General features: G+C 45.8%; 1 protein-coding gene across 1 annotated transcript in view; it reads left to right on the top strand.

Moving 5' to 3' along the window:
• The window catches only part of SUSD1 (sushi domain containing 1), a 94,605-nt gene that overhangs the window by 73,679 nt on the left and 728 nt on the right, over positions 1 to 20,198 (top strand). Inside the window, exons 13-16 of the mRNA XM_080667893.1 lie at positions 3,888 to 3,984; positions 10,124 to 10,382; positions 12,624 to 12,663; positions 19,943 to 20,036. Of these exons, the coding sequence (XP_080524019.1) occupies positions 3,888 to 3,984; positions 10,124 to 10,382; positions 12,624 to 12,663; positions 19,943 to 20,036 (490 nt within the window). The remainder of the gene's footprint in view (positions 1 to 3,887; positions 3,985 to 10,123; positions 10,383 to 12,623; positions 12,664 to 19,942; positions 20,037 to 20,198) is intronic.

Raw genomic sequence — 20,198 nt, 5'->3', positions numbered from 1 at the left:
ACTTGAAGTTTACATAGTATAATGTTGGGACTTTTGTTTGGTACAAATAAATTTTTCTCCTCTTTTTGGTCCTTTTAGTTCATTTTGGTGGGTTTTAGAGAGGAATTTTAACACATTTGCCCTTACATTACCTCTTTTCTCTATGGATTTTAATAGTTTGCCTACATTAATGAAATTAATCTTTTGTTCCACCTATCACAACCCCCAGGTTATTTACACTTCAATTTTCTTTTCAATATTCTTTTTGACATTTAGACATTTTAAAATTTTCATGTGATCAATTCCATCGATTCCTTTGTGGTTTCTGCCTCTGGTCATGCCAAGAAAAGCCTTCCCTACCCTTAAATCAGATTAATTCTTGTTTTCTAGTGCTTCTGAATTTCTTTGCTTTTCACGGTTAAACTTAGATCCATTTGGAACTGGTTTGGATCTATGGTGTAAGGCTAAATTTACATGGTAGTATTCCCCCAAATGATAAGCCAGTTTCCTGTCACCTTTGGCAAGACTATTCATGTCACATTTATTTGGGTCTCTTTACTTATTATCTTTTTATTTAAAAAAAAATTTTTTTTCAATTATTTGGGTCTCTTTCAAGACTGTCCTAGCTCCTTCCATTCCTTTGCCTGCCCTGTGCTTAAACCCTACTATTTCAATTATTGTAATTTTGGAATATATTTAATATTTTCTAGGTCAAGTTCTCCTTCATTGCTGTCCTCCACACTCTAAAGTTTTCTCACAGGGCAGCCCCAGATTTTCCTTTGCTTCTAGGAGCGGCTGGATGTTGTCAACACCTGGGAATGCTGTGAGGGTCGCCTTCTGGGTACACACCCAGAGGAAAGAACTGCGCTCTGCAGACACCACCCATTTCTTGCCTGGAATCTGATTGGGTTTAAATCATCCGTGAGGCTCACGGAGAGGAGAACTAATCTGCCAAGCACAGCAGTTGGGGGAATGGGAAACAGGACCGTGGGAAATATGGCCAGAAGTGAACGTTATTTCACCTCGAAAGGTGGCTAAGTAAGAGCGAGCGTGATGAAGTTCCGGTTTGTACCTTAGGGAGGTGAAGCAGACTTTTGAAATCTCAGGTGGGAAGGCCTAGCGCAGGCCGAGCAGAAAGCACACGGTGATTGAATCAACCTGATGGTAGTGGCACATTTAGAACTGAAGACCGAGCCCTGGAGGGCTTCCTGCTTGGCTGTGGGTGCGCCTTCGCAGAGCTGAGGAGCGCTTTGTTCTGCTGTTACCGAGGGCGGTGAGAAAGGGAGAAACGGAGTGGTTTTAAAAGGTTAGAAGAACTAGAGTTTTTCATCTCAGAGAAGATCAAACAGAGGAGTAACTTAAAAGAGCCTCTGGAGGGTTCTCACATAGAGGAATTCATCTCCCTCTGGGCTGGAAACAGGAAATGTGTGATAAAAACCACTTAACTTTACCGAGACACCAAAACAACACAAACAGAAGGGCATCTCAGTGATAGCGTGAGGGCTGGGGGCAGAAAGCCTCAAACTGGAAGGGGTACGTTCTCCATGGGGCTTTGCAAACTGCCGGCCCCTCTTTGGGTCCTTACCCAGAACCTAGCTGGTCTCTCTCGGGAGTGTCAGGATGGACTCTCTGTCTGGACGCCTCTTAGAAACAGCCTAGACCTTCAGCCCCTTTGTGTGAGGCCCTGATTGGAAGCGTGGGCTGTTCCAGGTCAACTCCTGGGGTCCCTGGCAATGCCACAGGTTTCCTACATAATCCATGTGACCATACCTGGTGACACTGGAAGAAGTTCCAGATTTAGTGCTGCGTAACAAAGCTACAGGGGACTTTCACTCTTCCACGTGGTCCTAGAGGCCTGGGTTTCCCAGTGGTTTCCTCTGGGCCCATCTTTTCTCAGATGCACGTATACTGTCCCCCGAATAAGTGTAGCCTCTCCTACTGATGACTGACTCCATGCCACCGCCACAGTGTGCTCCTGAGCGCCGGACCTGTATTTCTACACTTGATCTTAGCCAAGAGGCCGGGAAGCACTCAGATGTGTGTTTCCAGCTGGCCTCAGGACAATTCCACAAGCACGTGGAACTTCACAGGGCTAGTAGTGAGCTGCTTCTGAACTTTCCCCTTGGACCTTGATGAAGGTCGTCACCACTGACTCAGAGGCCGAAACCCAAGCCCAGATTCCTTCCCCTTCCTTATCTCCCACCACGTCCTGTTCCATCTCTCCCCCTCTGGCCCTCTTCTTCAGTCTCCGTGCCACGGCTTGCTTCACAACTCAAGCACTGCCACCTAGATTTTAGATGGCCTGTACACATGCTCTTTTCCAAGTCATTTCCCAGTGAGACATCCACATTGTGCTTCTAAAATATGCATCTGCTAAGAATCTTTTTTTTTTTTTTTTTTTTTTTAATTTCAGAGAGGAAGGGAGAAGAAGAGAGAGAGAGAGAGACATCAGTGATGAGAGAGAATCACTGATTGGCTGCCTCCTGCACACCCCACACTGGGGATGGAGTCCACAACCCAGGCATGAGCCTTGACTGGGAATCGAACCGTGACCTCCAGGTTCATAGGTTGACGCTCAACTACTGAGCCACGCCGGCGTCTGCTAAGAATCTTTAAATGACTTCTTATTTCTAGGACCTTAGCTCTGGCATCCACCCACACCTCTTACTTTATGGCCTGCCTCTATCCAATTGGACTCATCCTCCGCCATACTGAAGTGCTGCCCGCACCCTCTCCCCTCCTGCTCCTGCAGAGAGCTGTTTCTGGGTGCCATAGGCTCCCTCCTCCCCTTGCCCAGGTGTATAACTTTCTCATAGTTCTAAGCCTCTTGTGATTACAAAACCGTCTCTATTTTCGATAGAGCTTTTAAAACTGTCTAGGAAGGTCTACGTTTTTATTTATTAAAACTTGGAGTGAGAATTTCTACCTCAAAGCTATATTCTAATTGGGTGAATAGAGTCTACTTCGGCATCCTCGTCCTTGATTTCATTGTGGCAGGGTTTAGGGCTAGAAGGGGGGGAGAGGGCACTCATATTTTATTCCTTCTATTTCTCTCTTCCTCCCTCTGTCTGTAAATCTCATTTACTCGATAGCATTGTTGAGAAGGTTAAATGAGATGAGGCATGTACAGGACACATCTAGTGCATTGGGTTAGTGACCAATACATCCATAAGGCAGAATGGCAGCTGGTACATGAATGTAGCTTCTGGTTAAATGCTAGAACACCCGTGTCAGACAATTAGTATATTCTCTTCCCAGTGGAAAATCAATTTCGGGAGTTTGATTGCCAGGGAGAGCAAAATAAAGACAGAGAACTGTGTGATTATAAAGGATCTAGAAGTCTAATGTGCTGGTCTTCTCCACCAATAGGGACCTGTCCACCCAGTGAACTCTAATGCCCAGAGCATCCACCCTCTCCCAGTGCTGGGGTATCGCTTCTTACTTTATTCTGGTAAAATGTATGTAACATAAAATGTACCATTGTAACCATTTCCCAGTACACAATTTATTGGCATTAAGTACATTTACATTGTTATCACCATTACCTGTTTCTAAAATGTGTTTATCACCCCAAACAGAAACTCTGTTGACTGATAAGCAATAACTTCACATTCCCTGACCCAGCCTCCTCAGTCCTTGGCAACTTCTAATCTACTTCCCTGTGTCTATGGATTCGCCTGTTATCGCTCTTTCACAGAAGTGAAATCATACAATATTTGTCCTTTTGTATCCGGCTTATTTCACTTAGGGTAATGTTTTCAAGATTCATCCATGTTGTAGCATGTATCCGAATATGCTCATCACTTCTTCCATTAAACCTTTCCTTTTGATGGCCCCATGAGGACCACTTTCTTCCTGCTTCTGCTTATTCTGATGGTACTCTTTTCTTCTTTTCAACATGTTTTCAGAGCCTCCCCTTCCAGAAGTAGATTTTTTCACATTACACGGAGGGCCTCTTCCACGCCTGAAACTGAGGAAAGCCAAGGAAAACAACGGGCCTATCAGGTCAGTAGCAGCCCTTTCCCAGGGCTCCCCAGGGGTCCTCATGGAGTGCTTCGGAATCTTTGGGTGGCAGCACTTGAATAGTTGGGTACAGCCTGGACTCTTAATTTCAACCAGTCCCCTTCCAAACAAATACAGAGACTTCCAAAGGACCAGAGACCAGCACTTAGGCAACGTAGGTCAAGAAATTAAGTCCATTTCTTTGATCACTGGACAAGCAATGGTTGGGAGTCTGGGACATGTCAGGCATTATCCTTTGCACTCACATCTCCATGCATATCTGTTAGTGGCGGTGGATCAGGAGCATCATTACATTTATCAAAACCAGAACATATTTTCCTTCATTTAAGGATGGGTGGCTTCTGAAAAGGTCATTTGGATAATTCTTTTAATTCACTCATGTATTGAGTTATGGGCGAAATACCACATAGTTAATGACTGCTTCTGGAATCCCAGATAGTAGTAGGATGGAATTAATTTACCTCGGTTGGACAACTACATTGTGTTCAATTAAGCATTTTATTTTTTTTCTTGTTTTTTTCCTTTATTTTCTTTTTTAATAAATCTTTATTGTTCAGGTTATTACAATTGTTTCTCCTTTTCCCCTTCATAGCTCCCCTCCACCCGGTTCCCACCCCACTCTTTGCCCTTCCCTCCCCCCACATTGTCCTCATCCATAGGTGTACGATTTTTGTCCAATCTCTTATTGCACACCCCCATACCCTTTTTCCCCTGAGAATTATCAGTCCACTCTCTTTCTATGCCCCTGATTCTATTATATTCACCAGTTTATTCTGTTCCTCAGATTTTTAATTCACTTGATTTTTAGGTTCACTTGTTGATAGATATGTATTTGTTGTTCATAATTTTTCTCTTTACTTTTTTCTTCTTCCTCTTCTTTAAGAATACCTTTCAGCATTTCATATAATACTGGTTTGGTGGTGATGAACTCCTTTAGCTTTTTCTTATCTGTGAAGCTCTTTATCTGACCTTCTATCCTGAATAATAGCTTTGCTGAGTAGAGTAGTCTTGGTTGTAGGTTCTTGCTGTTCATCACTTTGAATATTTCTTGCCACTCCTGTCTGGCCTGCATAGTTTCTGTTGAGAAATCAGCTGACAATCGTATGGGTTCTCCCTTGTAGGTAATTAACTGTTTTTCTCTTGCTGCTTTTAATATTCTCTCTTTGTCTTTTGCTCTTGGCATTTTAATTATGATGTGTTTTGGTGTGGTCCTCTTTGGATTCCTTTTGTTTGGGGTTCTGTGTGCTTCCTGGACTTGTAAGTCTATTTCTTTCACCAGGTCGGGGAAGTTTTCTGTCATTATTTCTTCCAATAGGTTTTCAGTATCTTGCTCTCTCTCTTCTTCTGGCACCCCCATAATTCTGATGTTGGTACGCTTGAAGTTGTCCCAGAGTCTTCTTACATTATCTTCAACTTTTTGGATTCTTTTTTCTTTTTTTTGCTTTTCCGGTTGAGTGTTTTTTGCTTCTTTGTATTTCAAATCTTTGACTTGATTCTTGCGTTCCTCTAGTCTGCTGTTGGGTCTCTGTATAATATTTTTTATTTCAGTCAGTGTATGTTTAATTTCTAGTTGGTCCTTTTTCATATCTTCGAGGGTCTCGTTATATTTATCGGCCTTTTCTAGGATATTTTTGAAGAGCCTTATAACCGTGGTTTTGAATTCTATATCCAGTCGTTTGTTTTCCTCCATTTCTTTCGTTTGTGATCTGTTTTTTCATCTCCCCATTTTTCACTGCTTTGCTGAGTTGGTAGAGTAGCTTTGTGTGCTAGGTTTCCTATATAGCCCAGTGGGTCGGCCTCCCCAGTTAACCTGAGGTGGACACTCTTGGTGCACCCCTTTGTGGACTGTGTGTACAGCCTTGTTGTAGTTAAGCCTTGATTGTTGTTGGTATTACTGGGAGGAATTGACCTCCAGGCCAGTTGGCTGTGAGGATTAGCTGTGTCTACACTGGGAGATTTTTGGAGCTGGAGACAGCCTTATAGGATTAGCCCTGCCTGATTGCAAAAGCCTCTGTGCTCAGCTTGGAAGGGGTGGAGTCTCAGGGCGGGGCAGACAGTCTTGGCTTCCCGTCAACCCTGCCCTTGCAGGTGAGTCTCTAGACCTCCGCCCTCTGCGGTTCCCGAGTTTCTGCCCTGCAGTCCAGACTTCCCCGGTAAGAGCATGGGTCCCCAGGGGCTCGCCCAGAACTGCGGTTCAGTGCAGTGGGAACTGGGGTTCAGTGCAGTCAGGAGCCCCCGACTCCCTTCCGCCAGGGACAGCCTGTGGTAACCTCCGCAGTCAGTCCTTGTGCACACTCGCGCCTCCAGACCCCTGCCGCCGCGGCTCCCCTGAGTCTCCGAGTTTCCGAGTCTCCGGGTGCCTTTCTCTCTACCTGACAGTCCAAACTCCCCCTGTATGAGCCTGGGTCCACAGGGTTTCGCCCGAAACTGAGGTTCAGTGCAGTCGGAACTGGGGTTCAGTGCAGTCGGGGGCTTCTTTCCCCCTCCCGCCAGAGAAAGCCAGCCAGGCACTCCGCCGCCCTTCCTCTCGGCGTGCGCGTGTCTCTGTACTTCAGCTCTTTGCCGCTCCTTCTCCGTGAGCTTTCCTCTTTCCTTCCAGTTGTAGAATTTCTACTCAGCCAGCCTTCCTGTGGTTCTGGATGGTGTCCGTTCTATCTTTTAGTTGTAGTTTTGAAATTGTTGTGCGGGGCAGCAGTTTAGGTGCTTACCTATGTTGCCATCTTGATTTCTCAATTAAGCATTTTATTTACAAAGGTCATGATAGGGTCACAAAAGCAGAATTATCCCCTTTTTAAGAGAGGAAGATAGAGGTTTGCCTGGAGAGATGAGCAACTACCTCACAGGCATAAATCAAGGAGATAACAATACCTTGCCATGCTTGACCTCACTGACATTGCTTTATCTCTCTTGACCCGTCAGTCCAATCTAAGCATGAGATACTATAAAAAAGAACATCTTGCCCTAACCGGTTTGGCTCAGTGGATAGAGCGTCGGCCTGCGGACTCAAGGGTCCCAGGTTCGATTCCGGTCAAGGGCATGCATGTACCTTGGTTGCGGGCACATACCTGGTGGGGAGTGTGCAGGAGGCAGCTGATCGATGTTTCTCTCTCATCGATGTTTCTAACTCTCTATCCCTCTCCCTTCCTCTCTGTAAAAAAATCAATAAAATACATTTTTTTTAAAAAAGAACATCTGGGGACACTTATGTGTCCATTTATAATGAAACTTAGGCTTCTTCTGTCTTTCTATTAGTTTACGTAAGTTCAATAAATGCTCAAAGGTCTTTCCAGGGATGGATATTGCCTAAATTCTTCTGTTTCTTGATTCCTGACAAGTGACTGCGATGCACTGTAATTCTGTTGTTATAAAGGCAACAGAAGTTGTGACATCACTACCTGAGAGCGTTTGCCAGAGAAAATGTGATATTTGGAACAAATAATGATGCCAGGCAAAAAGAAAAGCCAAATGACAGTCTACCCTTGTGGCTTGTGCCTTCAAAACAGGAAGTGGAGATCTGTGAGTCCTTCAAAGGAGGGTGGTGATGAGAAAGAGGGGAAAAGTTCTTCCAGAACAGTCCTGTTCCAAACAGCCTCAGCTGCTCCCCTGATATCATCAGGGCTAATTACCAGCAGGCCAGTGTGCTGGTGTCCTCTGCCTGACCGCTGTGTCTGATCTGAGCTGGGAGTAGCAGCTTTGTCAGTGTGTGAGGCAGGCCTGGGTCTGCTCTGTGCATTATTGATAAAGGGCAGTGGCTCGGCGCACATGGCAGAGCAGGGGCTCTGGGACCGAGGCTTTCTTCCTTAGCTTGGTGACCTGGGGTAGATGATGCGGCCTGTTCCTGGGCTCTCTCAATGGTGGTGTCTACCACACTTGCCAGATTACAGGAGTCACCTGGATGGCATTAGCAGCAAGACAAATTCTCAGAGTCAACTCCTGGAGATTTTTTTAATCCTCACCCAAGGATATTTTTTTCCATTGATCTTTAGAGAGAGAGTGGGAGGGAAGATGGAGGTGGGGGAGGGGGGAGAGAGAGAGAGAGAGAGAAACATCAATGTGAGAGAGGCACATCGCCTGGTTGCCTCCTATATGCAACCCAATCAGGACTGGGGACCAAACCTGCAACTGAGGTATGTGCCCTTGACTAGGAGTTGAACCCGAGACCCTTTGGCCCACTGGCCAACACTCTGCCCACTGAGCAAAAAGGCCAGGGAAACTCCTGTAGATTTTGATCCAGTAGTTCTGGCATGGGGGCTAGAAATTTATTTACTAGTAATTATCAAGCAGCTCCGGTGATTATGATCATGCTAACTGAGGAGACTGCTTTCTGCCACATGAATACTGTAGTGCCTTCAATGGACAATGCACAGTCAAATAGTTCAGGTGAACCTTGACTTTGCACTTGAACAGCACCACCTATGTGGAGAGAAGAGAGGGATTTGAAGATACGCTTATGGGCAGGATGGAGCTGCTGCAACTTTTACTTTCTTCCCTGCAGCCATGATTCACTGGGAAACCTTCAAGTCCCCAGGAAAGTGTGTGTGACAGGTGCTTCCTTGCAGGCAGTGAGTGCTGAGCAAATGTTTACTGGTGATGACAGTGACAACTCATTGCCCTGCAGGCTTTAGCTCAGTGGTCGGCAAACTCATTCGTCAACAGAGCCAAATATCAACAGTACAATGATTGAAATTTCTTTTGAGAGCCAAATTTTTTAAACTTAAACTTCTTCTAACACCACTTCTTCAAAATAGACTCGCCCAGGCCATGGTATTTTGTGGAAGAGCCACACTCAAGGGGCCAAAGAGCCACATGTGGCTCGCGAGCCGCAGTTTGCCGACCACGGCTTTAGCTTGTCTCTTTCGTAGAAAACACTTTGCCGGAAAGTAAACCAACACTTTGTGGAAATCAGGGCCCTGAGGACACCTCTGATGTTTGGAATGGAGACTTTCCAAGCCAACACCTGCTGTGGGTGGGGGAGGGCTCCCTTTCCTTAGCCTGGTGACTCATGGGCCTTCAGCAAGCAGGAGATGGGGCATTATGAATGTGGAACAGGAAGTGTGCATTTATGGGTAAAACAGAATTATGTGGCCTAATGACTTTTGGAAATTACTCTAATCATATCTGGTGCATGTTTTTTCTCTCTTTACTGAAATTTTAACTCAGGAAACATTAGTGGGTAGTCAATCATAGCCAAAGACTGGGGTAAGGAGTTGCAAAGATATAAAAGTAAATCATTCAAATCCCTGCCCTCAAGCCTGACCGAGAAAGCAGATGTTCAAACATTTGCTGTACCAGAGTCAGGTGATATGTACTGAGGAGAGGGCAATGAAAAGGAAGGCGTGATTCATTCTCAGTGAAATTTTATTCTTAGACTTCCTTTCACTGACAGGTTTTCTATTTGGGGGGATAAATAAGAATACACATGACGAAATGACACCTGATTGCTAACGTGTTTCTGTGTCCACAGTTGGGGAACGGTTTCACAACACACATGTGACATTTTGCCAGTCTGGTTGTTTCAGCATGTTGTCAGATGAGATTAACCCAAGGTGACTGTGCACTTCCTTCTTCTCATTGATTTCACATGAACTTTGCTATCAGTCTGTGAACTGCAGGGTATGTAAATCACATGAGTTCCATGTTCGGTTACCATGTGATTTCCTGGAGCCTTTTTGCAGACTTAGTACATTAACTCTTGTGGGCAGCCAGCCTCCACGTGACAACTAACCCCTCCCCACAGCTGGGCTTTATTTGCCCACATGAAAATCACTGATCAGATCAACTTTATGGCTTGTATGCCCAGGGCAGTGATGTGTACAACAACTTCTGTCAGCTAAAGATGTCCTTGGTGTCCATTGGTAGCCAGAACATGAAGACATCCCTCGCTCAGCGTCATCTGGCAATAACGCTGTAGGTTAAAACTGGAGTTCCTTTGACTGTTGGAGCAGTCAGACTAAATCTCACATGGGCAAGGACTTTGTTTTCTGTCCAGAGTTGCAGCTCCAGTGCTCAGAAAAGTGCTTATCTCATTGCAAGTGCTTAACAACTATGAATGAATGAATGAATGAATGAATGAATGACTCCCTGAGCAAGAGTCTGATAGACATTTTCTTTTTCCTTACAGTTCCTACCAGGTGTTAGTGGTTCCCCTGGCCCTCCAAAGCACATTTTCTTGTGATTCTGAAGGGGTGACCTCATTCTTTAGCAATGCTTCTGATACCCATGGCTATGTGGCTGCAGAACTACTGGCCAGACATGTTCCAGATGATGCCATGGAGATATCCGTTGGAGACAGGCTGTATTACGGGAAATATTATAATGCACCCTTGAAAATAGGGAATGATTATTGCATTATATTACGAATCACAAGCGAATGGAATAAGGTATATGTCTTTAAAAGCTCTTATGAACTATTTTCTTCTTCACGTGAAATTTGAATGGTTGAATATTTGTTTTTCCAGTGTTTGAGATGGACACTGCACATAATAACCATAAGAATGTGTTGAACACTTGGCCTTGGTAAAGGACGGGTAGGTGAAACCTCTATGGAGGGTGATAGTCTGAACTTCCTGGAGGACCTGGTTGGACCTGCATTTAGACTGATCTGGTTTTGGTTCTTCCTCTGACGCTTCACAGATGCCCTCATTCCAGTGCATTGCGGAAGCTCGAGTTGGAGAGGAATTCCTAGATCTCTTATCACTTCCCCGTTCTCCTGCCAGGCTGCAGCCTCCCCTCATTCTCCCAGAAGCAGCAGGGAGGGCAGATTAAGCTCAGTCCTGCCCCACTTCCATCACTTCTGTGGCTGTTGCATAGGACTCTATTCTCCCCTGTCCTTAAAAAGGCTGTGCTCTCCCAGCTGTGGTTCTTTCATGAGACATAGAACTGAATATTCATCACATAATAAATAAATATAATGACTGGATCAGTCAGCCAGGGATGGAAGATCTTCTGGAATAAACACTGTGATGGTTGAACTCTATAAGTTTTAAAGGCTCTACCTCCAATTATCATCACATTGGGGCTAGAGCTCAACAGCTGAAATTGGGGGATAAACATTTAGTCTATGACAGAGGGAATAAAGTGGGAGGTTATGATAAAAATTGTAGTTTATAGGAAGCTTTCCTGTGATGTCATTGTTACCTCCTTTTCATACAGCTGAGTGGAACATGTGATGCTAAAGGAGATGAGGGGCTTTGAAAAAATGTATATGTGGACTTGCATATTTGAATCGCAACTACTTACCCCAGGGGTTTCAAATATATTAGTGTTATAGTCATATTAAAATCAGTAGTGACTTACTCATTTTAAAACAGCTTTGTTGATATAAAATTCATATACCATATAATTTACCCATTTAAAGTATGCAATTCTGTGGTTTTTAGGGTTAGGGTATTCACAAGCTTGTGCAACCATCACCACCGTCTAATTCGAGAACATTATAGTAGTGATTTTTAAAAAATATTTAATTTTAGTTGTGGTAAAATAAAATTTACCATCTTAATAATTTTTTAAAAATATATTTTATTGCCAAAACCGGTTTGGCTCAGTGGATAGAGCATCGGCCTGCGGACTGGAAGGTCCCGGGTTCGATTCCGGTCAAGGGCACGTAACTTGGTTGCGGGCACATCCCCAGTAGGAGGTGTGCAGGAGGCAGCTGATCGATGTTTCTCTCTCATCGATGTTTCTAACTCTCTATCCCTCTCCTTTCCTCTCTGTAAAAAATCAATAAAATATATAAATATATGTATGTATATATTTTATTGCTTTTAGAGAGGAAAAAAGAGAGAGAGAGAGAAACATCAATGATGAAAGAGAATCATTGATCGACTGCCTCCTACATGCCCTTTACTTGGGATTGAGCCTGCAACCTGTGCATGTGCCCTGACTGAGAATCAAGCTGAGATCTGGTTCATAGGTCGATGTTTAACCAGTGAGCCACCTAGTTCAAGCCATACATGTTCTTTTCCCTTTCTTCCTGGTTCTTGGCTACAGTTTGGGCAAATGTGTTTGCCAGATAAGTATCATCATTATAGGCGAAGTATTATTATGTGCCAGGAGTTCTAGTAGCCTTGCCTATCACATGCATCAAAACTTCTTGCTGAGCCTGGATCTGACCTCAGAATCTTCTCAACGTCATTCTCCTGTGGGTCAGAGCCAGTTGTTCAGAGCTGACAAGGGGAATGAAATTTATTGCCATTCCTGTTGTTTACCCACAGGGTGTGCTTTCTGAAATCTATGGAAAGCTATAGAAGTGATCCCTGGGGTCATTTGCCAGTCCCCTGAACACTTTCCAGGCTCAGCAAGAAGTCAACAGAGCCAAATAGCAACAGTACAATGATTGAAATTTCTTTTGAGAGCCAAATTTTTTAAACTTAAACTATATAGGTAGGTACATTGTTATTAACTTAATTAGGGTACTCCTAAGCTGGCCTTTGCTAAAAACGTGATATTTTGTGGAATAGCCACACTCAGTGATCACATGGCTGAGATGTAATATGTTGGAGCTAGATGAGACTTCAAAGATGTTCTAGTCCAATTAAGAGCTAAAACTCGGAGAGCTGAGGTGTGCTGAACTGACAGCTTGTGCCATCTGCTTAAACATGTTGCTGTGTTTGCCCTTATAGGTGAGAAGATGCTCCTGTGCAGTTTGGGCTCAGGTGAAAGGTAAAACCCTTTTCTGCCTACGAATGCTGTCCTCATCTCTATGTCCAGTCTGCAGCATCAAGTGTATGTTAATGAGATTTCTTTTGAAATCGTCACAGGTGACAGAAACCCATCTCATAGTAGCTTAAGCAGAAAGCTGAAAAGAATGGGGGTCTAAGGGTGGGAGTTTATGGAATTCCCACAAGAGCAGCATCCCCAGGACTGCAGGAACTGGGACTTGGGACTCTACACCATGTGTGGGATTCTCTCTTTCTGTCTATTGTCTCTGCTCTGTTTCTAAGTTGCGAGGTGGCATCATTTTCTTTGACTATAAGCCATGTGGTGGCGAGGGATGGGCCCCAGCTACCACAACTTAGCAACTTCAGTAGGAACAGAAAGTTCCTCAGTTCAGGGAACACCTTTTCTCCTAGGGTATGTGACACTCTGTTGGATGAGTCACTATTAACAGGAGATGGGGTATGATAATTGGTCTGTCTTGGGTTTTGGGCTTACTCATATGATTGGTTGGGGGCAGATCAATGTGATAGACAACCCCATCAGCATTGCAGTAGGAGGGGGACATGATCCCCATCAGGAAAAGAGGCACAGAAAACATGTTGGCAGACCACAACAAAGAGCTACAGCAGCCCATTACTTTCAACCATTTGGCTGCTTTGCACGTACACATACATACACACATACTATTAAGAAAGACATCTTCCATTAAGGAAATGGAATGATCCTCCATACAGCCAAAAGTGGCACCCTAGTGGGAGATAACTCAAACGAGGGTCTGTTACTGTCTCCAGATCCAAGACCAAGATTCCCGGGCATGGTTCCGTCCTCTTGATCAAATCCAGATGTGCTTCTCATGATCTGTTTAGCAATCCATGACTAAACGGCTGCCATTCCCAAACCACAGTATATAATATGAAAGGAAAAACAATAAGTACTTTCACTTAGAAAGGAGGAAAAACTAAAGTACTGTGCACTGGGCAGGGTGCCCATAGCAATGACCACCTCATGTAGGGGAGGAAAAGCAAGCACCCCTTGCCCTGGCAGCAGAATGGATCACTTGATCAGTCGGTTGGGCTGCCTCGGTCTTTTCCTGGGCCTGCCTGGTGGGAGAGTAGTAGCCTTGTCTATTTCTCCCAAAGCCACATCTAAGAGATGCTCTTGGAGGAGCTCCACTGAGTGCTGTACAGTTTAAACCAGTGGTCGGCAAACTCATTAGTCAACAGAGCCAAATATCAACAGTACAACGATTGAAATTTCTTTTGAGAGCCGAATTTTTTAAACTTAAACTATATAGGTAGGTACATTGTTATTAACTTAATTAGGGTACTCCTAAGCTGGCCTTTGCTAAAAACGTGGTATTTTGTGGAAGAGCCACACTCAAGGGGCCAAAGAGCCGCATGTGGCTCAAGAGCTGCGGTTTGCCGACCACTGGTTTAAACCTTCTGCTTCCTACACGCACTTATCCAGTCGGGGACTTGCCTTACGGATTAAGCCAAGACAGGTCCTTGTTTGCCAGGCTGGGATTTCCCCAGCAGCCAGCCAGGGGATTTGATTCCCAGAATTCCATTATTTTATAGCTAATACCAGAAATCTTGTCAAGTTTACGACCTTTGAATCTGGACCCTTTCCTTGTGGTTTATGAGTCCTAGCAACTTCCTGAGGAATTCTGCCCGTAGTCCAGTATCAGTTTAACCCCTTACATCCTGTCCCTTACTTCAAAGCAGCATAAAACAGGAGGCTGGGGTGGTGAGGAAGAGCGGATGTAACCTTGCTTTCAGGGGGATTCCTTAACCTGTCATTAGAGGGACTTAGCAGGAAATGCTTGAGAGGGGCCTGGGGAATTAGGCTTTCTTCATTTGTCTGCTCATCCCCTCAGCTTATTTCTCCTCTTTTTACTCCACTCACACCAACTTCAACAAGGGTAGAGGACTTGGTTTTTCAGTTGGGAAGAGGTAGTACCTGACCACGAACCATCTTGGCTTATGGATGGCCAGACAGTGAAGGTTTCTCTCTTGCTCTCCTCTCTCCAGCTTTATTGAGATAGGATCCTATATAATAAAGAGGTAATATGCAAATTGACCATCACTCCAACACACAAGATGGCTGCCCCCATGTGGTCAAAGGTGGCCACCCCTGTGTGGACACAAGATGGCCACCAGAAGATGGCCAGCAGGGGAGGGCAACTGTGGGTAATCAGGCCTGCAGGGGAGGGCGGTTGGGAGGGACCAGGCCTGCAAGGGAGGGCGGTTGGGGGCTGTCAGGCCTGCAGGGGAGGGCAGTTGCGGGGGGACCCAGGCTGGCAGGGGAAGGCAGTTAGGGGCGACCAGACTGGCAAGGGAGGGCAGTTAGGGGTGACCAGGCCAGCAGGGAGGGCAGTTGGGGGCAACCAGGTCAGCAGGGAAGGGCAGTTAGGGGTACCAGGCTGGCAAGGGAAGGCAGTTGGGGGCAACCAGCCCTGCAGGGGAGGACAGGTAGGGGCGACCAGGCCAGCAGGGGAGGGCAGTTAGGGGTGACTGGGCCAGCAGGGGAAGGCAGTTGGGGATGACCAGGCCTGCAGGGGAGGACAGTTAGGGGTGACCAGGCCTATAGGGGAGGGCAGTTGGGAGCAATCAGGCCAGCAGGGGAGGGCAGTTGTGGGGGGACCCAGGCTGGCAGGGGAGGGCAGTTAGGGGTGACCGGGCCAGCAGGGGAGGGCAGTTGGGGGCAACCAGGTCTGCAGGGGAGGGCAGTTAGGGGTGACCAGGCCTGTAGGGGAGGGCAGTTGGGAGCAACCAGGCCAGCAGGGAAGGGCAGTTAGGGGTGACCAGGCCTGCAGGGGAGGGCAGTTGGGGGTGACCAGGCCAGCAGGGGATGGTAGTTAGGGGCGACCAGGCTGGCAAGGGAGGGCAATTAGGAGTGACCGGGCCAGCAGGGGAGGGCAGTTGGGGGCTACCAGGCCTGCAGGGGGGGACAGTTAGGGGCAACCAGGCCAACAGGGGAGGGCAGTTAGGGGTGACTAGGCTGGCAGGGGAGGGCAGTTAGGGGCAATCAGGCCGGCAGGGAAGCAGTTAGGCGTCAATCAGGCTGGCAGAGGAGTGGTTAGGGGGTGATCAGGCTGGCAGGCAGAAACAGTTAGGGGCAATCAGGCAGGCAGGCAAGCGGTTGAGAGCCAGTAGTCCTGGATTGTGAGAGTGGGATCAGGCCTAAACGGGCAGTCAGATATCCCCTGAAGGGTCCCAGATTGGAGAGGGTGCAGGCTGGGCTGAGGGACACATTCCCCCCTCCCCACCTTCACGAATTTCGTGCACCAGACCTCTAGTGGATATATAATTGGCATGACATTGTGTAAGTTTGAGGTGTATAATGTGTATAATTTGGTCACCATGCTATGCAGTAGATGCCCAGAACATCTCATAACTGGAAGTTTGTACCCTTACATCAACATCTCCCCATTTCCCCCACCCCCTGGCAATTACCATTCTATTCTCTGTTTTGATGAGTTCAGCTTCATTAGATTCTACATGTAAGGGAGCTCATATAGAATTTGTCCTTCTTTGTGTGACTTATTTCACACAGCATAATAAGTGAGGACCTTGCTTAACAAAGATGTATGCTATGCCTTTCTGGGTGTAGACAAGCTAAGCTCCCTTTCTTGGAGTTGAATGAAACAGCCATACATTCAACACTGAGACATTTCTCTGCCAGTCCATTCCCTGAAGCGCTAAGGGTGGGAATGGAGTGGCCACAAGGAAAAGAGGTGCTTTTTTCAGAAGAATAGAGATGTGCAAGTATCCCGGACAGACACAGAATTGATAGCTTCCAGATGCCACTGCTTTCAGCAACTGTGATTGGCAAACACTCAAAATAGGTAGAAGAAATCGCCAACGAGCTGGCTGCATTCTACTATGATTAAGTTAAACAGGAAGGACTTTGCTTTGGAAATATCTAAGTGGCATTTGGCAGTCACCCCCCCCCCCCCCACCCCAGCCTTGCCCCTCAAATTAAGGACCAACACTGAGAGCGAGTTTGAACCTTTGAATTCAAACTACTACTGGAAAGATCTGGAGGTAATAGAATACCCATGGTTATGTTGAAATTCTGAGGGGAATTCTAGCACATATTTTTCTATGTAGTTAACCTGTGTTGTACACTAACCTCTGGCAGTCCCTTCTGTGAAAAGGAGAAATTGTTCCATTTCACTCATGCCAAGCAAAAGGCCCATTCTTTCCTTTGCCCAGTCATGAATTATGATGTTTACCTTTCGCAAATTGCCTGTAAAAGGGCTTTGTGATGGTTACCAAGGAACCAGCAGTTGGTTTGATGGGAAATGCAAAGGCCTGGGCTTCCTTGCCCGAGATCTGCTACTAATCAGCCGAATGCCTTGAAATGATATTTAACTTGGCTGATTCTCGGTGGCCTCTTTCCGAGATCTCTGTGACCCCTTCCAGCCACAAAGGACTGTGAGTCTGATTTCTTGAGTCGAAAAGTGAGGTCATTTAATACATATGAAATGATAAACTGCAATCAGGGAACTTTCTTCAGTTGCAGGCAGAAACCTCTGAGTCAGTCACTTCTCCTCTTTCTCTTTCTGCCCACATGACGGGGCATGCCTCTCTGATTTTCATCTCTGTGTTCATTTCCTAGCATGGACGACTGGTAAAGCCTCCTATCTCATTTCCCATCACAAGTGTTCAGGGTTTCCCGCTTCTCCCTAGCCTGCGCGCCACCACCTGCCTCATATTTCTAAACTTCAGCTCTGATTTTATTATTTCCCCTGACAGTTTTCCATAGCTCTCCATGACTTTTTAGTTTTATTTCCAAGCCTCAGTGTGACACCAATGTACCTTTCTAATTGCATCTCTCATTCTTCTTCACGCAAACTTATATACCAGCTCTTGCTGGATAAGGCCCCTGCCTTCTCTCCTTAATGTCTTGCTCATACGATGACGTGCTTACTTCCATCTGGATTGCCCTAGACCAGTGGTCGGCAAACTCATTAGTCAACAGAGCCAAATATCAACAGTACGACGATTAAAATTTCTTTTGAGAGCCAAATTTTTTAAACTTAAACTTCTTCTAACACCACTTCTTCAAAATAGACTCGCCCAGGCCGTGGTATTTTGTGGAAGAGCCACACTCAAGGGGCCAAAGAGCCGCATGTGGCTCACGAGCCGCAGTTTGCCGACCACTGACCTAGGGTAGTGGTCAGCAAACTCAGTCAACAGAGCCAAATATCAACAGTACAACGATTAAAATTTCTTTTGAGAGCCAATTTTTTAAACTTAAACTTCTAACGCCACTTCTTCAAAATAGACTCGCCCAGGCCATGGTATTTTGTGGAAGAGCCACACTCAAGGGCTCTTCCACGTCGGCAAACCGCAGCACGCGAGCCACATGCGGCTCTTTGGCCCCTTGAGTGTGGCTCTTCCACAAAATACCACGGCCTGGGCGAGTCTATTTTGAAGAAGCGGCGTTAGAAGTTTAAGTTTAAAAAATTTGGCTCTCAAAAGAAATTTCAATCGTTGTACTATTGATATTTGGCTCTGTTGACTAATGAGTTTGCCGACCATTGCCCTCCCTATACCCTTCCAATAATTTCTCCTTATTACAGTCCCACCTGTTCTTCAAGATTTAAATCAAGTGCCACCTTCTTCCTGAAGCTTTTATTTGCTCGATGGGACAGGATCTCTATCTCTTCCTCTCTTTAGCCATTCTGCCATACTTTAGAGCAGGGGTGGGGAACCTTTTTTCTGCAAAGGGCCATTTGGGTATTTATAACAGCATTCGAGGGCCATACAAAATTATCAACTTAAAAATGAGCCTGCTATATGTGGTCAAACATTTAATTAACTCACCCCTAATGTCTTGGTAGGGCCAGAATAAATGATTTCATGGGCCTTATATGGCCCTCAGGCCAAATGTTCCCCACCCCTGCTTTAGAACCATTAGTACACTTGTCTTTTCTTCCCAGATTTCCTACCCTGGAGGGAGAGCATTTGAAGAACTGGAGCAGTACCCAGCATACATTCGGTGCTTAATCAGAATTTATGGAATTGGGTTGAATGGTTAATAGGGAATCAGAAGTACAGTTTGATGGAAAACAAAGCATAATAGGGGTGTACTTGTCAAATTAAATAATCCAGATAAGATTTATATCAAGATATAAGCCTAGCCCAGCCAGTGTGGCTCAGTGGTTGAGCATCGACTTATGAACCAGGAGGTCACAGTTTGATTTCCAGTCAGGGCATATGGTTGAGTTGCGGACTCGATCCCCAGTGTGGGGCGAGCATGAGGCAGCTGATAAGTGAGTCTCTCTCATCATTGATGTTTCTATCTCTCTCTTCCCCTCCCTTCCTCTGAAATTAATAAAAATATATTTAAAAAATAAAATAAAACCTTCATAATTGTGGTAAGCAGAGGTCTAAATGGCCTCATAAATTCTTGGCCCCTGGTGTACACCCATTTTCTCCCATTTATTTACAGGCTAGTCTAGATGCTGCTGTGAAAAAATAGTACCCACTGGGTGCTTGGGGGAGGTAATTAGAACAAGGTCTGGCATGTAGTAAGTGCTAAATAAGTGTTTGCAAATTAAAACATGACCCCTCGTTTAGAACATGACAGTAACTGAACATGACAGTTACTGGGTCCACATGTGTACCTCACATGTGGGTCTTTTCCACTTTATAACCAGGGATCTCCCGGAAGTTGGCATGCGATGCACCCCAAATAGAAATAGTTATGTCTTTCAAAGAGCTTTTACATCAATGTTCTTATTTTGTCCCCAGGGGAACCTGCTGACTAGAACAGGGAGGTACCATTCTTGCTGATGCGTAGGGAAAATGAGAGATAACTCTACCAACAGACAGGATTTACTTACTCTATTCAACTATCGGAGCTATCATTTTTCAAGCAAAAATATCCAAGTGATGTCGGAACGACTTCTTCCTCGTGCAAAGGGAAACTGCCCTAAGTCTAGCCAGTGTCGTTGACTTGAGAGAGGACCAACCAAAGCACACAGTGCGCTGCCTTTGTATGCTCTCCAAGGCCCGTCTTTTCATCCCTCGTGACTTGAGTGTGGCCTGGTTTTCTGCCTCCTTTTCAGAAATACCCTGGAACTGTTTTCCTGAGGCCCTGCATCCTCAGGGCCAACCCAGGGGGCAGAGGGCACTCTGGGCATTTCAGGAATGGTTTGTTAAATGGAGCCAAGTTTTGGGTTAAAACGGAGTGAGCACAGGTGGGAGTGCGCCTCCTGGGAGGGCGTGATTCGGGCACTGTGGGCTCAGTGTGTGGTTTTGTCCCACAGATTCGTCACTCACGCTGCAGCAGATGGTAGGCGTTGGGCTGGGCTCCGTGGCTGTCGTGATTGTTCTCGCGTTCCTCTCCTTCTTAGCAGTGTGGTATGTGAGCCTGTTTTTGAGAAATGAGTGCAGCGGAGGGAGGATGGGGTTGGGGTCACGGAGAACAGCTGGGATTAAGGAGGGTAAAGGGATACGGGTGGAGGTTGTCCTGGGCACAGCGGACACTCAGCAGGCAAAAGGCATGAGTAACTCTGCACCTTA

Source organism: Plecotus auritus, assembly GCF_963455305.1.
Source record: "Plecotus auritus genome assembly, chromosome: 5".
Classification (NCBI taxonomy): domain Eukaryota; kingdom Metazoa; phylum Chordata; class Mammalia; order Chiroptera; family Vespertilionidae; genus Plecotus; species Plecotus auritus.
Note: the sequence above shows the minus strand (reverse complement) of the source record. Positions and strands in the feature narration are given on the sequence as shown.